Source organism: Sinocyclocheilus grahami, unplaced genomic scaffold, assembly GCF_001515645.1.
Source record: "Sinocyclocheilus grahami isolate Dianchi unplaced genomic scaffold, SAMN03320097.WGS_v1.1 scaffold453.1, whole genome shotgun sequence".
Classification (NCBI taxonomy): Eukaryota; Metazoa; Chordata; class Actinopteri; order Cypriniformes; family Cyprinidae; genus Sinocyclocheilus; species Sinocyclocheilus grahami.
This window is the reverse complement of record NW_015505632.1, coordinates 286065-307273: the sequence shown is the minus strand read 5'-3', so window position 1 is coordinate 307273 and position 21209 is coordinate 286065. Positions and strand designations below refer to the sequence as shown.

The 21209-nt window shown below is 36.6% G+C and overlaps 1 protein-coding gene across 2 annotated transcripts; it reads left to right on the top strand.

Moving 5' to 3' along the window:
* Positions 1-11387: 11387 nt before the first annotated feature.
* Positions 11388-19023, top strand: wdr54 (WD repeat domain 54). 2 transcript variants are annotated; one of them, XM_016234472.1, is made up of 10 exons: positions 11388-11618; positions 11902-12187; positions 12317-12379; positions 12459-12525; positions 12663-12719; positions 12819-12946; positions 13093-13193; positions 13905-14067; positions 14781-14855; positions 16680-19023. In XM_016234472.1, exons 2-10 carry the CDS (start codon positions 11954-11956, stop codon positions 16809-16811), a joined length of 1020 nt encoding a protein of 339 aa, XP_016089958.1. In that variant the 5' UTR covers positions 11388-11618; positions 11902-11953; the 3' UTR covers positions 16812-19023. The 2 variants fall into 2 exon arrangements, with proteins under 2 accessions (XP_016089958.1, XP_016089959.1); XM_016234473.1 differs by having other exon boundaries at positions 11425-11445.
* The last annotated feature ends 2186 nt before the right edge of the window (positions 19024-21209 follow it).

Here is a 21209-nt window from a genome sequence, read left to right as displayed (position 1 = left end):
AACTTGCGTTTAGATAACGTGTGCCAGGTTTAATGAGATGTGAAATCTGCAGTTATTTTGGTTTTTTTTTCTCGATCTGTTTGGATTGTTTTATGAACATTTTGCTTAATAACACAAAGTATTGTGCTTGGGTGTGGAGTTCTTACGTAAACAGGAATATACTGAGTAGCTAATTACAGCATGTGTCCTCGTCCGATTCAGTTTCCTGTGTACAAAACACAAATTTTCCTCGATGGCTTGCTTGGAAAATTCAATGAGAAGGAGTTTCACAGTGTTGGTTTCTAGTTTGAAAAAAAAAAAATCTGAACAGGAAACTTTCTCCTTTGTGTAGCACATAAGCACTGTTTTAGTAACCTAAGAAGTCAGACAGCATAACAGTCAGCTAAGAATGTGGGTGGTATTAATAAAACGCCCTATGGGATGACGCCTCTTTTTCTTGTGAAACCTGTAATGTACCTGAAAATCCTCTTGAAAGACTTGACTGGCGTAGCTATAAACATTGGCCTCAGCACCACATGTGAAGTCCAAAAGAACATTGTCTTTTCATCTTTAAGCTAAGCAATATGTGCAGTTTGTAGATTTATAACTGATTGTATTATTTATTTGATGTCAGCCAAACTGTGTTGTTTTAATATTGTCAAACAAACACGATCTCTATGGGCAAAATGTGCAAGTCATGATTTAGTCGCACTCTTTGAGGTACACAAGTACTTGTAAAGCACATTCCCAAGTTTACTATGTTGTTTCCTGTTTTTGATCTACCAAACGTGCCTGAAGGCATGCTTTTTAAAGGGTCACTGGATCTTTCGCTGGGAGCTAAGACATCACAGCACCCAGATACCTTTAAGATGCTGCCAACCCATATGTTGCCCACATGTGGAAAAACAAGCTGAGAGGACTCCATACTGATGACACCTTTTCAGATGTTTTCCAAAGGAATTGTGTTCAGACCGAAAAACCTGTACCTGATTTTAAATCTTTACATTTCAGTAGCTGATTAATACATGAATACCTTGCTTGGAAAAGGTAATTATAGCATACTGTAGCAAATCATGATCGAAAGTATGTGAATTGTACCACATTCCGTGCAGGATACCTGAAGGATATAAGCTTTGTTCATGTAGGCATTTGAGTGTGCACATCCCCTGAGTACCTTACAAAAAACAGCAGAATTCTCTTTTTTTTCAACAAACCAAGTTTTAAGGTTAACAGTGAAATGAGGAAACAAAGAAATGCTTAAAATGTTTGGATCTATTTTAATCAAGACAGGGTTTATCTGTAACAAACATAAACACCTTTTCAAGGTTTAAATGACCAGCAAGACATCTGTTGTCTGCATATGATAGACATCTGTTGTCTGCATCTTATCTATTTGTCTGCAATCTCTTCAGATTTTGTGGCCTCAACTTGGCGGAATCAATTGCACAATGGCTCTTTTTTCATTTATGACATGTAGTGCTCTTCAAAAAAAAATCACCTATTCTTATTTCAGTGTTCCTGACAAAAAAAAAGTTTGTGATCTTTAATCAGGAAACCACAAATCACAATTTTCCTCCAGGGATATGTTTTAAGATGTACTTCTGCAATCTGTACAAACGAACAGAGCATCATTTAGATGTTCTGCGCAGAGTGTTTCGCCTACTTGAGTTTCGTTCTGGGACTCATCTCATTTAGCAGATGGTTTGTGAGGTAATATCATCTCATTTATCTGATCATCCTTCATTTTTTCAGCTTCCTGCTGCATTTTTTGAAGCAAGATACGTGCAGTTGCTGCACCATGACCATTATGACTAATTTCCATAACTGTATGCTTGTGGGGGAACAGAAAAGGTTGTGGTCAGAGATACAAATACACAGCCAATGGAAAGAGGGCGACAGTAACAGATAGGAACTCAATCATGCTCTTTCGGGTGGGGACATCCTCTGTTATCTAGATAGATATCCTATGGGAGAGCTTCTGCTTATATACAATTACAAGCAATTTCTATGGTCCTGTCTCATGTAATGTTAATGATACCTATACTGCATGTGGGAGAGCAGAGAGAGAGAGCTTGCGCTCCATGTTAGATTGTACATTTTCTATTGTTTATGGATACTGTTATATTAGGGACAATTGTGACAGGGACTAAAAACCAGCTGTTGCCTATTGGCTTATTTGCATAGAACACTAAATACATCAAAAAAATTGTAACAGAGCAATGCAGATAAGATATACATTCAATGGTATGAAATGCTGTCAATTTTAAGCTAGCTTATCTCTGGAATGTATCTGCGTATGCCATTATGCCACAATGACCTCAAGGGCATCCAAAGATGTCTATATATTTGTTGTAACAGATAATGATAACGATAATAAAACAAAAGCGAACACAGAAAAACAAATTGATGTAACGTGTTTGGCTGTTCAGTACACACCTGCTCAATATAACTTTCAAAAAGCTGTCACACCCTATCTCTTGCACAGGCATGTCTTCCACTTCTTGTTGGTTATCTTATAGTCGCATCTTGTAGAGTTTTGACAAACATTTGTTCTGTGATTGTAAATGTGGCCAATTTGCTTAACTGTGTAGCAAAAACCTTGCAACTAAACCCACAGTACCAGACCACTGCATAACAGTGGAATGCAAATGTGAGATTCTTCTGGAGTATTGTATGGAAAAGTGATACTTTAATCTGTATCACTCCTCGTATCTCTGTCATGTATCTGTTATTGTGCTACAATGGCCTCAGATCCTTCAAAAGACATTTATTTGTACATATGGTAAATCATTTATATGATATGCTTCAAATTCAAAATTGTATATACTGTATAGAATATTTAATCAAATATTTACAGTTTAGTTTGTCATTATGAACTTATGTGTGTGTGTTTGTGAAGAAGTGAGAAACTGCAATACCATATTGTGTTTCTGGCTTTGATTTCAATGCTTGCATGTCAACCTCACATTTTCTCCTCTCTCCCACTCAAAATATGCCTGCTTTACACCCTAACAACATGCTTGCACAGACATGTTTTTCATCTCTTCCTCTGCTGAAGAGCATTACAAAGTAGTATGTCAAAAGAAACGGGTAAAGTTAGCTTGATGATTATAAATCTGGCAAAAGAGTTAAGGAGGTGCCCCTCCACCCCTTTGCAAGTTGCAGCAAAGCGTGTATGTCAACAGTACTTTATTAATCTGTTGTCTGCATCTTATCTATTTGTCTGCAATCTCTTCAGATTTTGTGGCCTCAACTTGGCGGAATCAATTGCACAATGGCTCTTTTTTCATTTATGACATGTAGTGCTCTTCAAAAAAAAATCACCTATTCTTATTTCAGAGTTCCTGACAAAAAAAAAGTTTGTGATCTTTAATCAGGAAACCACAAATCACAATTTTCCTCCAGGGATATGTTTTAAGATGTACTTCTGCAATCTGTACAAACGAACAGAGCATCATTTAGATGTTCTGCGCAGAGTGTTTCGCCTACTTGAGTTTCGTTCTGTGACTCATCTCATTTAGCAGATGGTTTGTAAGGTAATATCATCTCATTTATCTGATCATCCTTCATTTTTTCAGCTTCCTGCTGCATTTTTTGAAGCAAGATACGTGCAGTTGCTGCACCATGACCATTATGACTAATTTCCATAACTGTATGCTTGTGGGGGAACAGAAAAGGTTGTGGTCAGAGATACAAATACACAGCCAATGGAAAGAGGGCGACAGTAACAGATAGGAACTCAATCATGCTCTTTCGGGTGGGGACATCCTCTGTTATCTAGATAGATATCCTATGGGAGAGCTTCTGCTTATATACAATTACAAGCAATTTCTATGGTCCTGTCTCATGTAATGTTAATGATACCTATACTGCATGTGGGAGAGCAGAGAGAGAGAGCTTGCGCTCCATGTTAGATTGTACATTTTCTATTGTTTATGGATACTGTTATATTAGGGACAATTGTGACAGGGACTAAAAACCAGCTGTTGCCTATTGGCTTATTTGCATAGAACACTAAATACATCAAAAAAATTGTAACAGAGCAATGCAGATAAGATATACATTCAATGGTATGAAATGCTGTCAATTTTAAGCTAGCTTATCTCTGGAATGTATCTGCGTATGCCATTATGCCACAATGACCTCAAGGGCATCCAAAGATGTCTATATATTTGTTGTAACAGATAATGATAACGATAATAAAACAAAAGCGAACACAGAAAAACAAATTGATGTAACGTGTTTGGCTGTTCAGTACACACCTGCTCAATATAACTTTCAAAAAGCTGTCACACCCTATCTCTTGCACAGGCATGTCTTCCACTTCTTGTTGGTTATCTTATAGTCGCATCTTGTAGAGTTTTGACAAACATTTGTTCTGTGATTGTAAATGTGGCCAATTTGCTTAACTGTGTAGCAAAAACCTTGCAACTAAACCCACAGTACCAGACCACTGCATAACAGTGGAATGCAAATGTGAGATTCTTCTGGAGTATTGTATGGAAAAGTGATACTTTAATCTGTATCACTCCTCGTATCTCTGTCATGTATCTGTTATTGTGCTACAATGGCCTCAGATCCTTCAAAAGACATTTATTTGTACATATGGTAAATCATTTATATGATATGCTTCAAATTCAAAATTGTATATACTGTATAGAATATTTAATCAAATATTTACAGTTTAGTTTGTCATTATGAACTTATGTGTGTGTGTTTGTGAAGAAGTGAGAAACTGCAATACCATATTGTGTTTCTGGCTTTGATTTCAATGCTTGCATGTCAACCTCACATTTTCTCCTCTCTCCCACTCAAAATATGCCTGCTTTACACCCTAACAACATGCTTGCACAGACATGTTTTTCATCTCTTCCTCTGCTGAAGAGCATTACAAAGTAGTATGTCAAAAGAAACGGGTAAAGTTAGCTTGATGATTATAAATCTGGCAAAAGAGTTAAGGAGGTGCCCCTCCACCCCTTTGCAAGTTGCAGCAAAGCGTGTATGTCAACAGTACTTTATTAGAAACATTAAATATTACTATATCACATGTGATATTTAATAATGTTATTTTTAATAGAAATGGTTTTCATATATATTTTAAACTAGTTCCTAATCACACTAACAAGACAACTGTCTGCAGGATATAAAAACAATTGCAGATGTATAGGTTTATGCAATTCAAGAATAATCTACTGTTAAACACAACACTTGTTTTAAAAGCTTTCAGGCTTTCTTCAATCCTAAATCAGTTTTAGAGGCATATTTTGAATGTATTATTGTTTTCCATTAAAGAACATACCTAATTCTCTATTTTACATGCACAAACACAGAATGCAGCTTACATAAGCATTCATTGTTAATTATATAGTATATCTTTTGTTAAGTTTGATCTGTATTTGACCTGACGGTACCTTATGTCCTTTTGGCAAGGTACAGAATATTGTCTTTGATCAGAACCCAACCTCCGTTTTTCAAAATTCAAGAAGGATGGCATTCTGTAAACCTAACAGATGTCTGTGATTTTTTTAAGATGTTAGATATGTTAGGGATAATGTACAGTCAGACAGTCATTATAGCAAAATAACTGCATTAACACATATGAAATATTGATTTGATTTTAAGCAAGAAGACAGAGACTTCTGAGTCCTGATCAATATACTGGTGCTAAAGTTGTGATAATGACTGTGAGACTGTATCTTTATTTTCTTGCAATAACTTTATCCCACTTATCCCACAGCTGCATATCAAATAAATAAATACATGGAAATTGGCAATAATCACGGAATTGGCAGGGATTCCCTGGATTCCCTTCCCTCTTTTGAAAAATTATTGCTCAATCACAATTAATTAGCCACCAATGCAGGTCTGTCAGTTTGCTTGGGAACAATACGCAAGTTACTCTAAGATGTTAGATATGTTAGGGATAATGTACAGTCAGACAGTCATTATAGCAAAATAACTGCATTAACACATATGAAATATTGATTTGATTTTAAATGATTTTAAGCAAGAAGACAGAGACTTCTGAGTCCTGATCAATATACTGGTGCTAAAGTTGTGATAATAACTGTGAGACTGTATCTTTATTTTCTTGCAATAACTTTATCCCACTTATCCCACAGCTGCATATCAAATAAATAAATACATGGAAATTGGCAATAATCACGGAATTGGCAGTGATTCCCTGGATTCCCTTCCCTCTTTTGAAAAATTATTGCTCAATCACAATTAATTAGCCACCAATGCAGGTCTGTAGTACATCTGCTGCAAACAGCACTATACAAATAACTTCACAGATAGAAGCTTAAAACACAACAGCCTTGATCAAGTTAGAAGACCATATCCTTAAATTTAAACACTGTAGCAATAACATTATTACATATTTATGAATTTAAAAAATACATTCGTGGAGCTATACTTTGTTTTAAACTGCGACCTGTATTGTAGAAACATCATAACTCATAATCTTATCCTATCTGTTTAGTAACCATCATAACTTTACTTACGAAACAGAACTTTTTAAAACCTTCAATTAAGAATTCCTGTAATACAGCCAAGTTAGCGACTAGCCTGTGTACTGACAAATAGTAAGCTAATTCATGACATTGTTTATCGACAAATACAATTAGTTCTAGGAGTTTAAACATGCAAAAAACGATATTTGTTGTCATTTAATATATTAGCTACTGATATTACATGTTATTTACCTTGAAAAACAAGTGTTGTGAGAACAAAAGTGCAGTATCCTCTCCAAATGACATCCATCACTGCGAGTATTGTGGCGCAATAACAACACTAAATCTAAAATGGTTGATTTACAGATTACAGTTATGATCTGTTCTGATAAAGATAGTGAATAAAGTATTATTTCTTCCCCTAAAGCAAGGCACAGAGTGAAGAGCGACAATGTTGATCCAACCGATAGTGGACACTGTAGCACAACCAGATTTTCACTTGAGAGAAGACTGTAGATTTATGGCGCATGAAGCGCAAAAGTGTTCAAAGAGTGAGTGCAGAATACTAATTAACAAGAGACTATGAAAGACAATTAAGTGTTCTGCTATGTTTGGGGAAAGGCATTACATTTTAAGTTAGCCAAGTAAAACAAAACAACAACCAACTATTGTGCACATCACATACATTAATGTAAAAGACGTTTATTTTCAGCATAAACATTAATGGGAAAGAAATCTGAACTGTAATCTACAGATGTACAAAGAGGAAGATCATTTTATGTGGTTCAACGATTTGAATGGCATTCCATTCAAGCTGAGATGACAGAGCTTCTGTTCTCGTTGCTATGTTGTTTCTAAGTTGGTGTTGACTGAGTCAGGCCATATGAATGGGAGCGCGAACGAAAAGACTTACAGCATGTTTCCACATATTTGTGTTTCTATGGTGCCGAACCTGTAAAATAATGCTACAAAATGCTACTTTTCTAGACTACCAACTGTGCGTCAAACAGTATGGATAGTCACTGTAAAATGCCACTTTTGAAAGGAAAATAAAAGTAGGCCTATGCTCAACCTGAAGACGATTTGTCTTTGTACCACTATTATTTTGTTACTGAATACATTTATTAGTAGAGCATTTTTACACTGGCACTGATAACTGAAAAGTCACTTCTGCACAGATAGATCTCAGTATAAGTCCAAGACAACTGCCATACAGTTTCAGTCAAAAGATATGATGTATGAAAATATCACATCAAAGTGAGGACATTTCTCTAGAACTGAACTTTAAATCATACTGTAAGAATTGTGCGACAAGTAGACCTACTACTAATCAGTAATGCTATTTACAGTATCCTGTACATATCCTGCAAATGATTTGTTTTCTTTCTTTCTTTTCTTTTTTTACAGAATCTGAATTGTTTATCTCAGTTTATACTATTTCAGATGCTAAGGCCTTTGTTCTTTATATGGTCAACAAAAGATGGCCTGGACTCCATCCTGCTCTCTGCCTCCCTCCCTCTGATGCCCATCTCTTTACATAATGGGGCCCATGCTCACTAATACTTTCACAAGCCTATATACACCTTTGAACTCTCTGACAGACCTCTTGTGCACAAAGTCATTCATTTTCCATTGCTGTCTACAAATGCACACATATACATTGTGGTAAACAGTTTACAATGTGGTTATCGTGTGAGGTTGACAATACTGTATATTGTTACATGTTAACCTTTCCTTTTCGCTTTTTTCATTAATTGTTTTTTGTTGCATGCTTGTTTTACTGCTTTTATGCCTTTTTAATAATTAGTTTTTATTCAAGAAAATTTCAGAATTTATATTTGTATTTTGCTTTTCAGAGAGAGGACAAAATAAAATTGTGCTCAGGTCTTTCAGAAGGAGGAAACTTTGTACCTCCCACAGAATGCTAACAATTAGGTCTTTCACAACTTGATATCAAAAGAGATTTTGATAGCTGTATGATGTAGGAGGGTTACAGGCAGCTTCTTGTTTGCCATTGTGCTGCAAAAAGTAAAATGAGGTTGTTGAACCTAAAAAAAATTGTTTTTATCTCATGATTAACTGGTAAATAAATAATATGTGATTTTGTTTAGGCTATTTGAAAGCCTGCATCTGCATTAAGTCCTACTTGGCATCAGGTCTTTGTGATTACCATAGACCTAGTTTTGCCATTTCACAAGGATTTTGACAGCAAATTCTATGCACTTATCCCAAATCATCCCCATATCATATCATCACATTATCTCATCCAAATCACAATTAAAATTAGTATATAAATTAAACCTCTCGAGTTTTAATTTTACAGCCATGAGTTCATGTTTGCAAGAAGGGATCCATTGTATTTCAAAAACAACCACTACATCTACTGAACCCATTTGGTAGCAATTGTCTAAATGTTTTGCATATGCTCAGTTGGTCAGCCTTCAATAAGGAGGAGCAGGAATCAGGAGAGAAACAAGCCAAATGTAATGACATGGTTTAACCACTAAATCGCTGTAGATTTGGTAATGAATCCCTAGTTGTTGAGAAGACGATGACCAGTTTCCTCACCATCAGAAGGCCATAACTGTGCCCTTCACATCTGAATAAAGGGTAACCAGTGCTCTCTAGCTCATCCAGAAAAACCTCCTAGGTAGCTCTTTGCTTGAATCCAAGAAAGATTTATTTCCTTCCACAGCACAAAGGAATTGTACATGTAAACATCCAGCATATTGAAAAACAGTGCCATGGGCCAGCAAGGTGTCTTGTCTAAAGATAGGAGCTTTGGCTTATTCCTACACACAATTCCAACTGTGGTCAATTTTCTCTGAAGAAGCCTTGTGCCAAGGGCATTCCATTTGAAGAAAGTGTTGCAAGTTATTGTGTCTCTGGAGACAAGCTGTCATTTGGAGTACAGTGTGTCTGTCCTGATTTTTTTCAGGCTGTGCCCTAGCAAATTTTGTCTGTGAAGACCTACATATTTCAGGCACAGCTTGTACTGGCATCACAGGCTGCCTAGACTTTAATATTTGACAGGGTTACTTTGCATGAATTGTTTGAAGGGGCAACAACCTCTGAACTGGATCAGGATTGTATATCAATGGGTCCTTTCACCCATTTTTTTCAAATGTCACAATTTTTTTGTATTCTTGCCTGGCAGGTCTCCTTGACATCAAATCGGATGATTTTGAAAACAGCACAGTGCATGACGACCCCATGTCAGTCTAGTCTTCAATCCATGCATCCTTCAGCAAACTCTTGTCTACCTATTAAATTTGTCATGTCAACTAAAATTCTTTGAATTGTATTGAAAAATTATATATATATATATATATATATATATATATATATATATATATATATATATATATATATATATAATGTTGAAGTGTTTGGGATGTGGCTTTTAATGATGAGACCTTTTTTGTAATCAGGCTCTCAAAAAGTATATAACAATTTGGATATAGATTTATCGGCCAACATATCGGTTATCGGCTTTCAAAAATAAAGAATAATCGGTTATCGGTATCGGCCAAAATTTTCATATCGGTGCATCCCTACCATACACCATAATGACAAAGCAAAAACAGAATTGTCACAACTTTGCACATTTATTAAAAATAAAAAACTGAAATAAGTACATTGCATAAGTATTCAAAATATTATATTCATAAATATTTAGCTGAAGCACCTTTACAGTCTCAAGTCTTTTTGGGTATGATGCGGCAAGCTTTGCACATTAGCATTTGGCAATTATCTGCCATTCTTCTCCTCACCTCTTCACCTCTCAAGCTGTCAGGTTGGATGGGGGCCGACAGACATTTTCAGATTTCTTCAAAATTGTTTGATTGGGATCAAGCCCGGGCTGTGGATGGGCCACTCAAAGACATTTATTGAGTTGTCTACAAGCCACTCTTGCTGTGCTTAGGGTCATTGTCCTGTTGGAAGGTGAACCTTCTCACCATAATGACAAAGCAAAAACAGAATTGTCACAACTTTGCACATTTATTAAAAATAAAAAACTGAAATAAGTACATTGCATAAGTATTCAAAATATTATATTCATAAATATTTAGCTGAAGCACCTTTACAGTCTCAAGTCTTTTTGGGTATGATGCGGCAAGCTTTGCACATTAGCATTTGGCAATTATCTGCCATTCTTCTCCTCACCTCTTCACCTCTCAAGCTGTCAGGTTGGATGGGGGCCGACAGACATTTTCAGATTTCTTCAAAATTGTTTGATTGGGATCAAGCCCGGGCTGTGGATGGGCCACTCAAAGACATTTATTGAGTTGTCTACAAGCCACTCTTGCTGTGCTTAGGGTCATTGTCCTGTTGGAAGGTGAACCTTCTGCCCAGTCTGAGGTTCTGAATGTTCTGAACTAGGTTTTCATTAAGACTGTCTCTATATTTTGGTGCATTGAGCTTTTCTTCTACTCTGATGAGTCCCTCAGTCCCAGCCGCTGAAAAACAGCCCCACAGCATGAGGCTGCTACAACCACACTTTACTTCTGGGATGATACTCTGCAGGTGATGAGCAGAATGAGTGAATCTTGTTTCTCACAGTCTGAGGGTCCTAGGTGCTTTTTGCAAATTTTGCAGTTTTCATGCGTCTTCACTGAGGAGAGGATTGAGTCTTGCCACACCGCCATAAAGCACAGATCGGTGGAGTGTTGCAGTGATGTTTGTCCTTCTGTAGATTTCTCCTATCTCCACATATGATCATGGAGCTCAACTAGAGTGACCATCGTCACAAAGAAGGGTATGAATACACACGCACACGAACAGTGATATAGCCTTAGAACATACATACAAACATGCATAAAGAAAGAAACAAACAAAGAAGAACATTCATAAAAATAAATACATGGAATACAGTATAGCCCGCTGTAGATGCGAAAGTTTTTAAAACGTTTCAGACGCTCAGAACTTTGCGTCACTCCGTGCACCGCAGATAACTGTGACGTTCTACACACGTCTGCTCCGTCACTATGGCTGCAAGAGACGCGAGATGGTAAAAGCTTGCTTAAATACAATTAGTATATCCACAATACCTCTTATCTGCCGTTCTTTTGTCTAATAACAGAAACGGCGTATGTCATTTTCATATTTGGAGCCATTTAGTTCAGTATTTGCTCTGAAACGAAGAGGATTAACAGGAGAACCCATCAGCTGCTTTCATTCAGGGTTGGTAACGTTAGCTGCTTAGATTTATGTAACGTTATATGTATGAATCATTCCCAATTACATGGTATATAATTATTTTTGAGGTTAATTAAATGTCAGTGTTGTTATTGTAAAAGAAGCAGTAGCCTATTTCATATCTTGCTGTCGAGAGACCATCCATCTGGACATGCTGCTACAATCCGATTTAGTGCAGTGCAACGCAACTGTTAGTTTGAACAGCCTCGAATTCACGGTCTCAGGAAACTCTTCACAACTGATTTCCATGTCCTGCCTTGTCTTTCAGAACCGACATCTCTAGTTTATAAAATAAACAAGTGGCGCTCTTCCCCAAAAAAATGGCGAAAATGTACCACAAAGATAAAAGCATTCAGATAAAGAGCAGCGCGTCGGCGCTCTACAACAACCTGAGCGTCCTGCGCATCGCGCCGCGATGTCTCACCTATTTCACGGTGGTCCACGCCAACGTGGTGAACATGGTCAGCGCCTCCTGGGACGGACTGAACTATTCCCACCGACAGCTGCAGTCTAAAGAGGGCAACGTGGCCACCAGCTCCTCACTTATCATGCAGGTAAGTCAGACTAAAGTACCATTTGAGTCCTAATAAAGGCTGATGATTATACTGGTTTAGAGCAGTTTTGCCTACAGTGTCTAACCGCTGGCACTACATTTCTAATCTGACACTTTTTTTGTCTCACAGGCAGCCTGGTGTGTCCTGCCTTCAAGAGATCTTCTTGTTCTCACCTCTCAGAAGGGGATCCAGGTGGGTCAAGTGTTATGCCAGGCTATTAAAATTGTTTATCTGCCCAGTAAACATGACTTGAACTGTGTTTATTCATCAGATGTATGAATCAGATGGATCAATTATGGTCTATTGGCATGCACTGGACACGCCAGAGACCCCTACTGGTCAGTGCACACTTCTGTGTCTCTATAAATACAGTAAATGTGTTCATTTTTTTTTTCATTTTCACATCCTTTAACTGTGGGGAATTAGGTTGTGAGTACTGTGTACCTGTCTGACAATGTCTGTTAAAATTTTCCAGCGAAAGCAGTGTTTGCCCGAGGAATTGCAGCGGTGCAGGAAAAATATATTTGTGTAGGTGAGTGGCTTCATCAGTCAGCAGTGGCTATACACTGTTCTAATCCATTTACATATTAGCTTAGTATGTGCCCTTTTCAATTCCTCACACTTCCTTCAGGGGTCTCATCTGGCTCAGTGCTGGTGTTTGACGTTCCCAGTAAAGGCAGTAACATCACCCTGTCTGAGGTTTTGGAGGAACATAAAGAGGCAATCACAGACATGGCCTCTGAGTGCTCAGGCAATCTGGTATTAACTTACAGTAACTTTCATATAAGTGTTATTTTTGTTATTATTATTTTATTTATAGTTTTTTTTCCCCTCATGTTTTCTTCAGTTGGTTTAAGTTACTGGTGGCTCAAGTGTTTTATTATTAAAATGATTTATTTTTTTAGGAGTGCATTGCTGATTTAGTTAGTGCTGATGACTCTGGCCTCCTCTGTGTGTGGAAATCAGGAGAAGATTTTCAACTGCTCAACAAGATCACTGGTTTTGAGTATGTTGGGAATTAACACTCACTATACAAGAGACAATGGGTTTCATTCAGGAAACATTCGCAAATATATTAGTATATTCTGAAAAATTTGTACATAAGGTGGACCTTCCTGAAAAATTTCCCCTGTTTCCACGTACAGTTTTTAAACCTCAGAATTGAGGTTAATCTACACACTCATTGATTATTAGTAAAATCCCTGCCTATAAATTACAATGTGATTTATGTGTACAGAATCCTGTAGGATCAATTGGACTCCCTTCTCAGGTTTGACTCCAATATATTACATGAATGCAAAATAGTAAATGGCCATATTCCTAACAAAAATTCTATAATTAACGTGTTAAGCTTGCAGACTAATGCTGGTGCTCAAATTAATAGTGTTTTATGATCAAATCAAAAACGGACTATGTCTCATTTTTGTTTAGCAGTGAAATTTATTTTACACCTACCTTAAATAACTAATTTATTGATTTAGTGATTAAATTATTTAATTTAGTGATTATATAGTGTTATGGTAAGTTTGATCAAAATGCAGTGTCATAAGTTTTCCTAAACCTTTTCATTAATCTGAAAATTCACGTGGGACTGATTTACAAACAATTTACACAAAAGCTCATGTGCATGTACTCATCTGCTTGTGTTTCATGAAATAGGCCCACTATACTTATGCCAGTACATCATTAATATAATATGTATATACGTATCTCTCAGCACGAGTTGTTCTTCAGTAAAACTCTGGAAGGGCACAGTCATTGCTGGCTATGGGACGGGACAGATTCGTTTGTATGAGGGGGTCACAGGTATACTGCATGCAGAAGTCAATGCCCATGCACGCTGGATCTACTCACTGGACATCGCCCCGTTCACTGGACTGGTGAGAGAAGAATTATGTATACAGTCTGTATGTCGCACAGTTAATGTACGCAACTATACATATGTACATTTTACTAATTTATTGATTTAGTGATTAAATTATTTAATTTAGTGATTATATATTGTTATGGTAAGTTTGATCAAAATGCAGTGTCATAAGTTTTCCTAAACCTTTTCATTAATCTGAAAATTCACGTGGGACTGATTTACAAACAATTTACACAAAAGCTCATGTGCATGTACTCATCTGCTTGTGTTTCATGAAATAGGCCCACTATACTTATGCCAGTACATCATTAATATAATATGTATATACGTATCTCTCAGCACGAGTTGTTCTTCAGTAAAACTCTGGAAGGGCACAGTCATTGCTGGCTATGGGACAGGACAGATTCGTTTGTATGAGGGGGTCACAGGTATACTGCATGCAGAAGTCAATGCCCATGCACGCTGGATCTACTCACTGGACATCGCCCCGTTCACTGGACTGGTGAGAGAAGAATTATGTATACAGTCTGTATGTCGCACAGTTAATGTACGCAACTATACATATGTACATTTTAAGTAGTAATTAAGAACACAAATAGTCTTAATGAAGAAGTTGTTGCATTCAGATGTATTTGATTATAAATGTTATTATTTTATTATGGTTTATTTATTTATAATGGTAAACTCTCTTATACTGATAGTGTTTTCCTTTGTTCAATGAAAAAGCTGATCTCTGCAGCAGAAGACTCCTGGGTTAGAGTATGGCATCTGAGCTTGACTCCAGAGACTAATAGTGTAGAGGTAAAATCACTCACAGACAAATACAGTACACCACCGTTCAAAAGTCTGGTCAGTCAGATTTTTTTTTAAATAATTTAATTATATTTCTCAGCAAGATGCATTAAATTGATAAAAAGTGACAGCAAACACATTTATAAAGTTAATGCTATCTCTAATTCAAGTAAATGCTATTTATTAGTTATTTTTAACTTTGTTCAAAGAATCCTGAAAAAAGTATGTTTCTACAAAAGTATTAAAGGGGTCATATGATGCTATTTTAAAGATCATTATTTTGTGTATTTGGTGTAACAGAATATGTTGACATGCTTTAATGTTCAAAAAACACATTATTTTTCAAATACTGTACATTATTGTAGGTCCTCTATGCGCCGCCTCTCTCAAACACGTCATTTTCAACAAAGTCCCCTCCTTTGACAAGCGCAGTCAAAGGAGTGTCAAATGTAACGCCCCTTACCATAATCGCAGCTTCAGCTTTCAAAGTAAATATCAAGACCGTTAATATTGTCATTAGTTTTACCATCAATTCAAGCCTGAAAGGGCAACAGAGTCGCGTGACAGACACAATGATGATGCCGTACACAAGCCGCGGTTAAGACAGCTGACGTGCTATGATTTCTGACAGACAGTTCACTCTCCTGTGATGTGACCCTGTTCCCCTCACACACACACACACACACACAACGCGTTATTCTGCGCTGCGCAAAACTCCGCATTAGAACAGTCAATAGCAAATACTTAAACTAATAACAAAACAGTTGTGATGTGAACCTGTTCCCCTCTCACACACACACACACACACGACGTGTTACTCTGCGCTGCGCAAAACTTTGCATTTGAACAGTCAGTAGCAAATACTTAAAACTAATAACAAAACATACTTACAGTCGTTGATTCAGAAGCGCCAGATTGTCATAGCAAAGTCGGAATTTACCCCTTTTTTTTTTTTTTAGAAATAGCCTTTGTGCACAGCCAGCCTTGTACTCTTCTAGGTTAAAAAAACTGTCGTCCATAAAATGCGTTGCACAAATTCGAACATCTGGGTTGTGCTGTTCTGTTGTAAATAAATCTTAACCAATGATTCCTAATTGATCTACTTCCGGAAGGCCAAATAAAGTGCTTTTGCTTTCGCACTGAAACACACAGCGTCTCCCTGACATGGCTGCATCAACACTACTGCTGTTCCTGAAACCACGCCTTCTTTCTTTGCATGCACATTTGGGCGGCATTATGCTAATATTTCTACATAGTGACGTAAATATGTGGGGGCGTGTTAGAACAAGCCGTTTTAGGTAGGAGTGGTTAACTCTTAACTTTTATAAAGAATATCTCTTTGGTTTTGAGACTTTAGTCTGCAACTTTACAGATCTTCTTTATGCACCAAGAGCTTGTAACACTCCAAAGAGAAAGGAAAACTTGAAATCGCATCATATGACCCCTTTAAGCAGGAATATTATTTTCAACACTGATAATAATATTAAATGTTTCTTGAGCAGCAAATCAGCATATTAGAATGATTTCTGCTAGATCATGTGACTCTGAAGACTGGAGTAATGGTGAAAATTTCAACTTTGCCATAACACTAATTTATTAACAATTAATTCAAATAAAAAAATTTTTTAATAATATTTTACAATATTACTGTTGGTGAGCATATAAGACTTTCAAAAACATTTAAAAAATCTTACCAACCCTAAACTTTTGATTGGTGGACTACATGCACTAAAACTTCATTAGTAGTTTCATTAAATGAACATTCGTTGCAAAGCATTTTGTGTGTTCAGCTGATTTGAAATATACTCCCACATTTTTCTCTGCCCTTTCTAGATTGAGCACATGTACAATGAGTGTGTGACTGATACACAGATCTGTGGAGCCAAGTTCTGTGATGGGGACGGCTACGCCTTTGCAGTGACCGGCTATGACTTGAGTGAGATCATCCGCTACACACAAGCCTAGTCAGGATTACAGCATGCACTTCTAGGACATTCCCATTGGTCATATGAGGATCACCTGCAGAAGGAAGGTCATGTCTTGACAGTATATTGGTGAATATATTGCTGTACAGTCATGATAGGCAGGATCAGGTTGGAGTGAAAGTAACCCTAAAATCTACTTCTAATGTCTTAGGCACTAAAAAGCCACACTTAAACCAGGTGACTGTTAAGTATGGTAGGTCTACATGATTGGCAGTTGTGCTAAGTTCAAAATACTCTTTTGTGCTCTGATATTAAGGTAAAATACATAACATTGGTTAAACGGAACATATCTCAAAATGAAGCATTAAAATGTTAGAAGTGGTTGTTCTTTTAATGTTTTCTTCTCACATCATTTGTTTAGTAAATGTATTTACTGAACAATTTATTTTACCTCATTGAACAATTTTGGATGTGCAATTGAATCAGATGGCATGTAATTATATTTGTGATTCAGAAAACAAAACATATCAAAATAGTTTGTAAAGTATTTATTCATTATAAATATTAAATACGGCAGAGGCTATTCCAAATGGAATTATAATGTTCTTTATATTTGTCTAGAAACAAAAGCATTGTATCTAGCTTGATGTTAAATCACATATTTGATATTTTGTGTTGTTGTCATAGTTTTTGCTATTTTCTGTTTCTTTGTAAACAATTGTCAGTGACAATTAAAAAAAAACTTGTTTACTGTGACTTTTATTGCCGTTATAAATGTGTACCAGTAGATGGCAATAGATCTTATATCTTTAATGGTTTTCTGAAACATTTTGAAGATTTGTAACTTTTGAGATCAGAATTAGCGTATTTAATTCAAGCATAAGTGCATTCAAGTGCATTGATTCATATGAAAACATCTGTGAAACGCATCACAGAACATATTTGAACATGTCCAGCACTCGTTTCTATTCAAAATGTAAAAAATATCAAACATAAATTGGGGATGTCTAAAATGCCTAAAAAGACAAGGCTTTGTTTTCCAACTGATGTGCTCTCTACAGTCCTCATACATTATATGTACATGTATTTGCATTGTTTTGACAGTTGTTTGTAGATCCCACCTTCTCGCATTCCACAATTGGTCGATTTATGTACAACGATTTACGATTTATTTATGTACAATGCCTGGGTGTAAGCTACATTAACTTCAGCATCTATAAAAACCAGACATTGAAAAAGAGGATGCGTGGTCACCCAACCTGTGTGCAATGGGTTTTAATGGTCCTCAGGGTTATCTCTGTGTAACCTTAAGGTATGAAGTGAACAGAAAATAATTTAGATCAGCTTCATGACAAAATTTACTTTCAAGAGCAAATTTGTAAATAAGCAGCATTTTCGTCCATGACTGTTTTAATATAACTTATTAACCATTAACTTTTGTCCCTTTGTGCCTCTCTGTTAAGCTATAAAAGAAGACTTTGATTGTCAGATGTGTCCTTCATGCACCTGCCATGAGGCCCTGATGAGCCCTTGTCCTTGATTTACACCCTGTTTTCACACTGTTATGTTTTGTTGTCATTACATCTTTCATCTATGCAGGTTCCTGTTTTTATAGGTCAAAGCAGAACACCAGAGGAATGCAGATTATCACACCAAGCTGTTTTATCAGTTACCCACTAAAATATCTACAATGCTCATTTGACTGTATTTTCCCCATAATATTTATGTCCATAGTTCTGTTGTTCCCTCATAGTATTATCCACACATGACCTCTCTTTCCAGCTTGTTGTTGATAAAACCCAATGGTCTCTTATGTAAGACTTTTAACTTTGTCCTATGGATGACACTGTGTGTGCCCTATATCTGTTATGAAGAGAGGGTGAATATCAATGACACAGAGGGACAGAGCTAATGGGTAGAGAATAGACTGCTGACCGTCAAATTTGATGGTGGACAGAAAGGGAGGGAGTCCGGAGAGCGTCAATGAGACCTCCACTGGCTGTGGGTTTAATGGAATTATGTAACACTGCCATGCAGCACTAGAGCACAGCGAGATGTGTTTAAGGTTATTGTGTTTAGTGGGATCTGTGGTAATAAAAACTATGGCTGGTCTACAGGCCATGTAAAATTCAATAGTGCTCTCCAGACACATCAGATCTGTGGGCTTCGGGGATGGGGCACCTCCAGTCGGCGTGGCACGATGCAGTTCCAAAGGACACAAGATGTTCATTTATTACACTTAAGCAGAAGTTATTTTCTGTGCTTTCTACTATGGCCACTTTTATTTCCAAGGAATTTTTATTATAAAATGTCAGTTTCTCTCTTTTTGTTGTAAGAAGGTTTCATTAAATCATAATTCAAATTTTTTTTTTTATTGTACCCTTCACTCAGACCCATAAAAATCAGTAAGAGATGTTGCTCTGCATCATTTCCAGTCAAGAGGAAATGTTGTCAAATTATGTAGATATGCTATTTTATCAACAAAAATCTGTAAATGTCATTTCCATAAAGTGCCATTTAACACATCAGTGTGAATCAATGGAAATTATGTTGGAAATGACAAAAATCACAGAATTTGACATGCATATAATCTGTTTAATGTTAAAAAAGAATGTGAAAGTCAGCATAAAATGAAAATTCCCTCTATTTTCTATATGTATTGATAATATGCACTTATTGTGAATAATTCATTCATTCATCAAGGTACTACTATTATAGTTTTTAGTAATATTTTGAATAATTTTTTTCCTTTCTCCATTTTTATTTTAATTTGAGTTAAAGCTTTTGTCATTTTTTTTGTGTTTTTGCCATTTTTATTATTGTCTATAGCTTTTATTAATTCAGTTTTGTTTGTAGTTATTTTATATCAAGGTTTTTAATGTTCTTTTCAGTAAATCTTTATTTCATATAACAGAAAGGTTTTTAATTGTTTTAGTTTTAGTTAATAATCCTGATCCAATCATGTTTTTTTGTTTTGTTTGGTTTAAAAAAAAAAAAAGCTTGATCTTCCCATGAAAACTATAGACTTCTTTCTGGTACCGTATGCAGGTTTTCTTGAATCATTTAGTCCTCCTAATGCCTAGTTCACACTACAGGATATTAAATCCGATTTAAGCCCGATTTGCAAATTAACGAGCTCGCTGACAGGTCAGGCTGTGATCGGCGCTCGGCAATCATTGTGTGTGTGTGTGTGTGTGTGTGTGTGTGTGTGTGTGAACTACACGACGACGCATCAAAGAGGCTCACTGACGGCAAACAAATATCTAGCATGCCAAATATCCAAATATCACTATGAAGCCGGATTAGCTGGTTAGCCAGGTAAATTTCAGTTTAGTTTGTCTGCACCAATCCTGGGTTTTAGGTACCATGAATGTGGCCTGGCTTTTAGCTGCGTTCATTGCCATAGTAACTTACACTCCACGGCTAACCTGCTCCAGGGCAGGTTATGTTCTGAGTTAGAGATCTCAAAATGAAATTAGACCGATCAAATGTGAGCAAAGTGACACATGTCTGACACAAAAAAGTCACTGAAGGTCACTAGTACTAAGACAAATGTCTGGCTTTAATGATAATTACTTAGTTATTTTACATCATTATATGATTTATATTATTATTAATCCATTACACACAAGCAATTTTAGTTTAACAGTTATTATAAATCATTTATTTTCAATGAATGTTAATATATACAGATCGTATGTAATATAAATAAGCTGTAGAATCAATAGATAATGCTTTAAAAATGACTACGTGACCTTACATGTTCGAGTCTCTATCGCTGTATATAACAAGTTTCACTTATGACTGCATTGATAAAGATAATTTCTTTTATTTGTCCTCTTTCATGAACAAGTACTTTTTTCATTGTAAATGCATTTAAATTCATCATATTCTTCAATCTCTTAAGCTTTAGCAAAACCTTTAACCTTTAGCCAAGGCTCGTGATTGGCTGTTCGCCAGTGATGTCACATATTCATGTGCACTGCTCCACAAACTCAGTATCAAAGCCTGAGTTTACAAATAAAGTTGATGATCAGCATCATGGTACCAACAAAGTCGGATTGGAGTGGTTTGGTTTTGTCAACTCGAAACTAATCCTGTAACTCTGAATTTGTTCATCTACCATCATGGTACAGGCCGCTGGACCGGTCGGCCGACTCGACATCACGTGGTGTCAGGTGTCGTGACGAGCTTCAGTCAATGAGAGAGCAAGGCATGGGTTGAGGTCACCGGAAGAAAAACAACAGCAGCAACATGGCTTAAAGGTGGGGTAAGTGATTTCTGGTAGCCAATGTTGATATTTCAAATCACAAAAACAAACATGCCCCTACCCGAAAAGGGTCTCGCTCCTATTTTGATAGCTCCGCCCCACACATACATATGCAACCCAGGCAACGATTATGACACAGGAGCATATTCAAGCAAAAGCCAGCATATA

Excerpts from the sequence above, each read along its gene's own strand:
- wdr54 (XM_016234472.1), top strand. The coding sequence starts at position 11,954 with ATGGCGAAAATGTACCACAAAGATAAAAGCATTCAGATAAAGAGCAGC. Across the intron at positions 13,194-13,904 it reads AACAAGATCACTGGTTTTGA|CACGAGTTGTTCTTCAGTAA; the intron begins GTATGTTGGGAA and ends CGTATCTCTCAG. Across the intron at positions 14,856-16,679 it reads CAGAGACTAATAGTGTAGAG|ATTGAGCACATGTACAATGA; the intron begins GTAAAATCACTC and ends TGCCCTTTCTAG.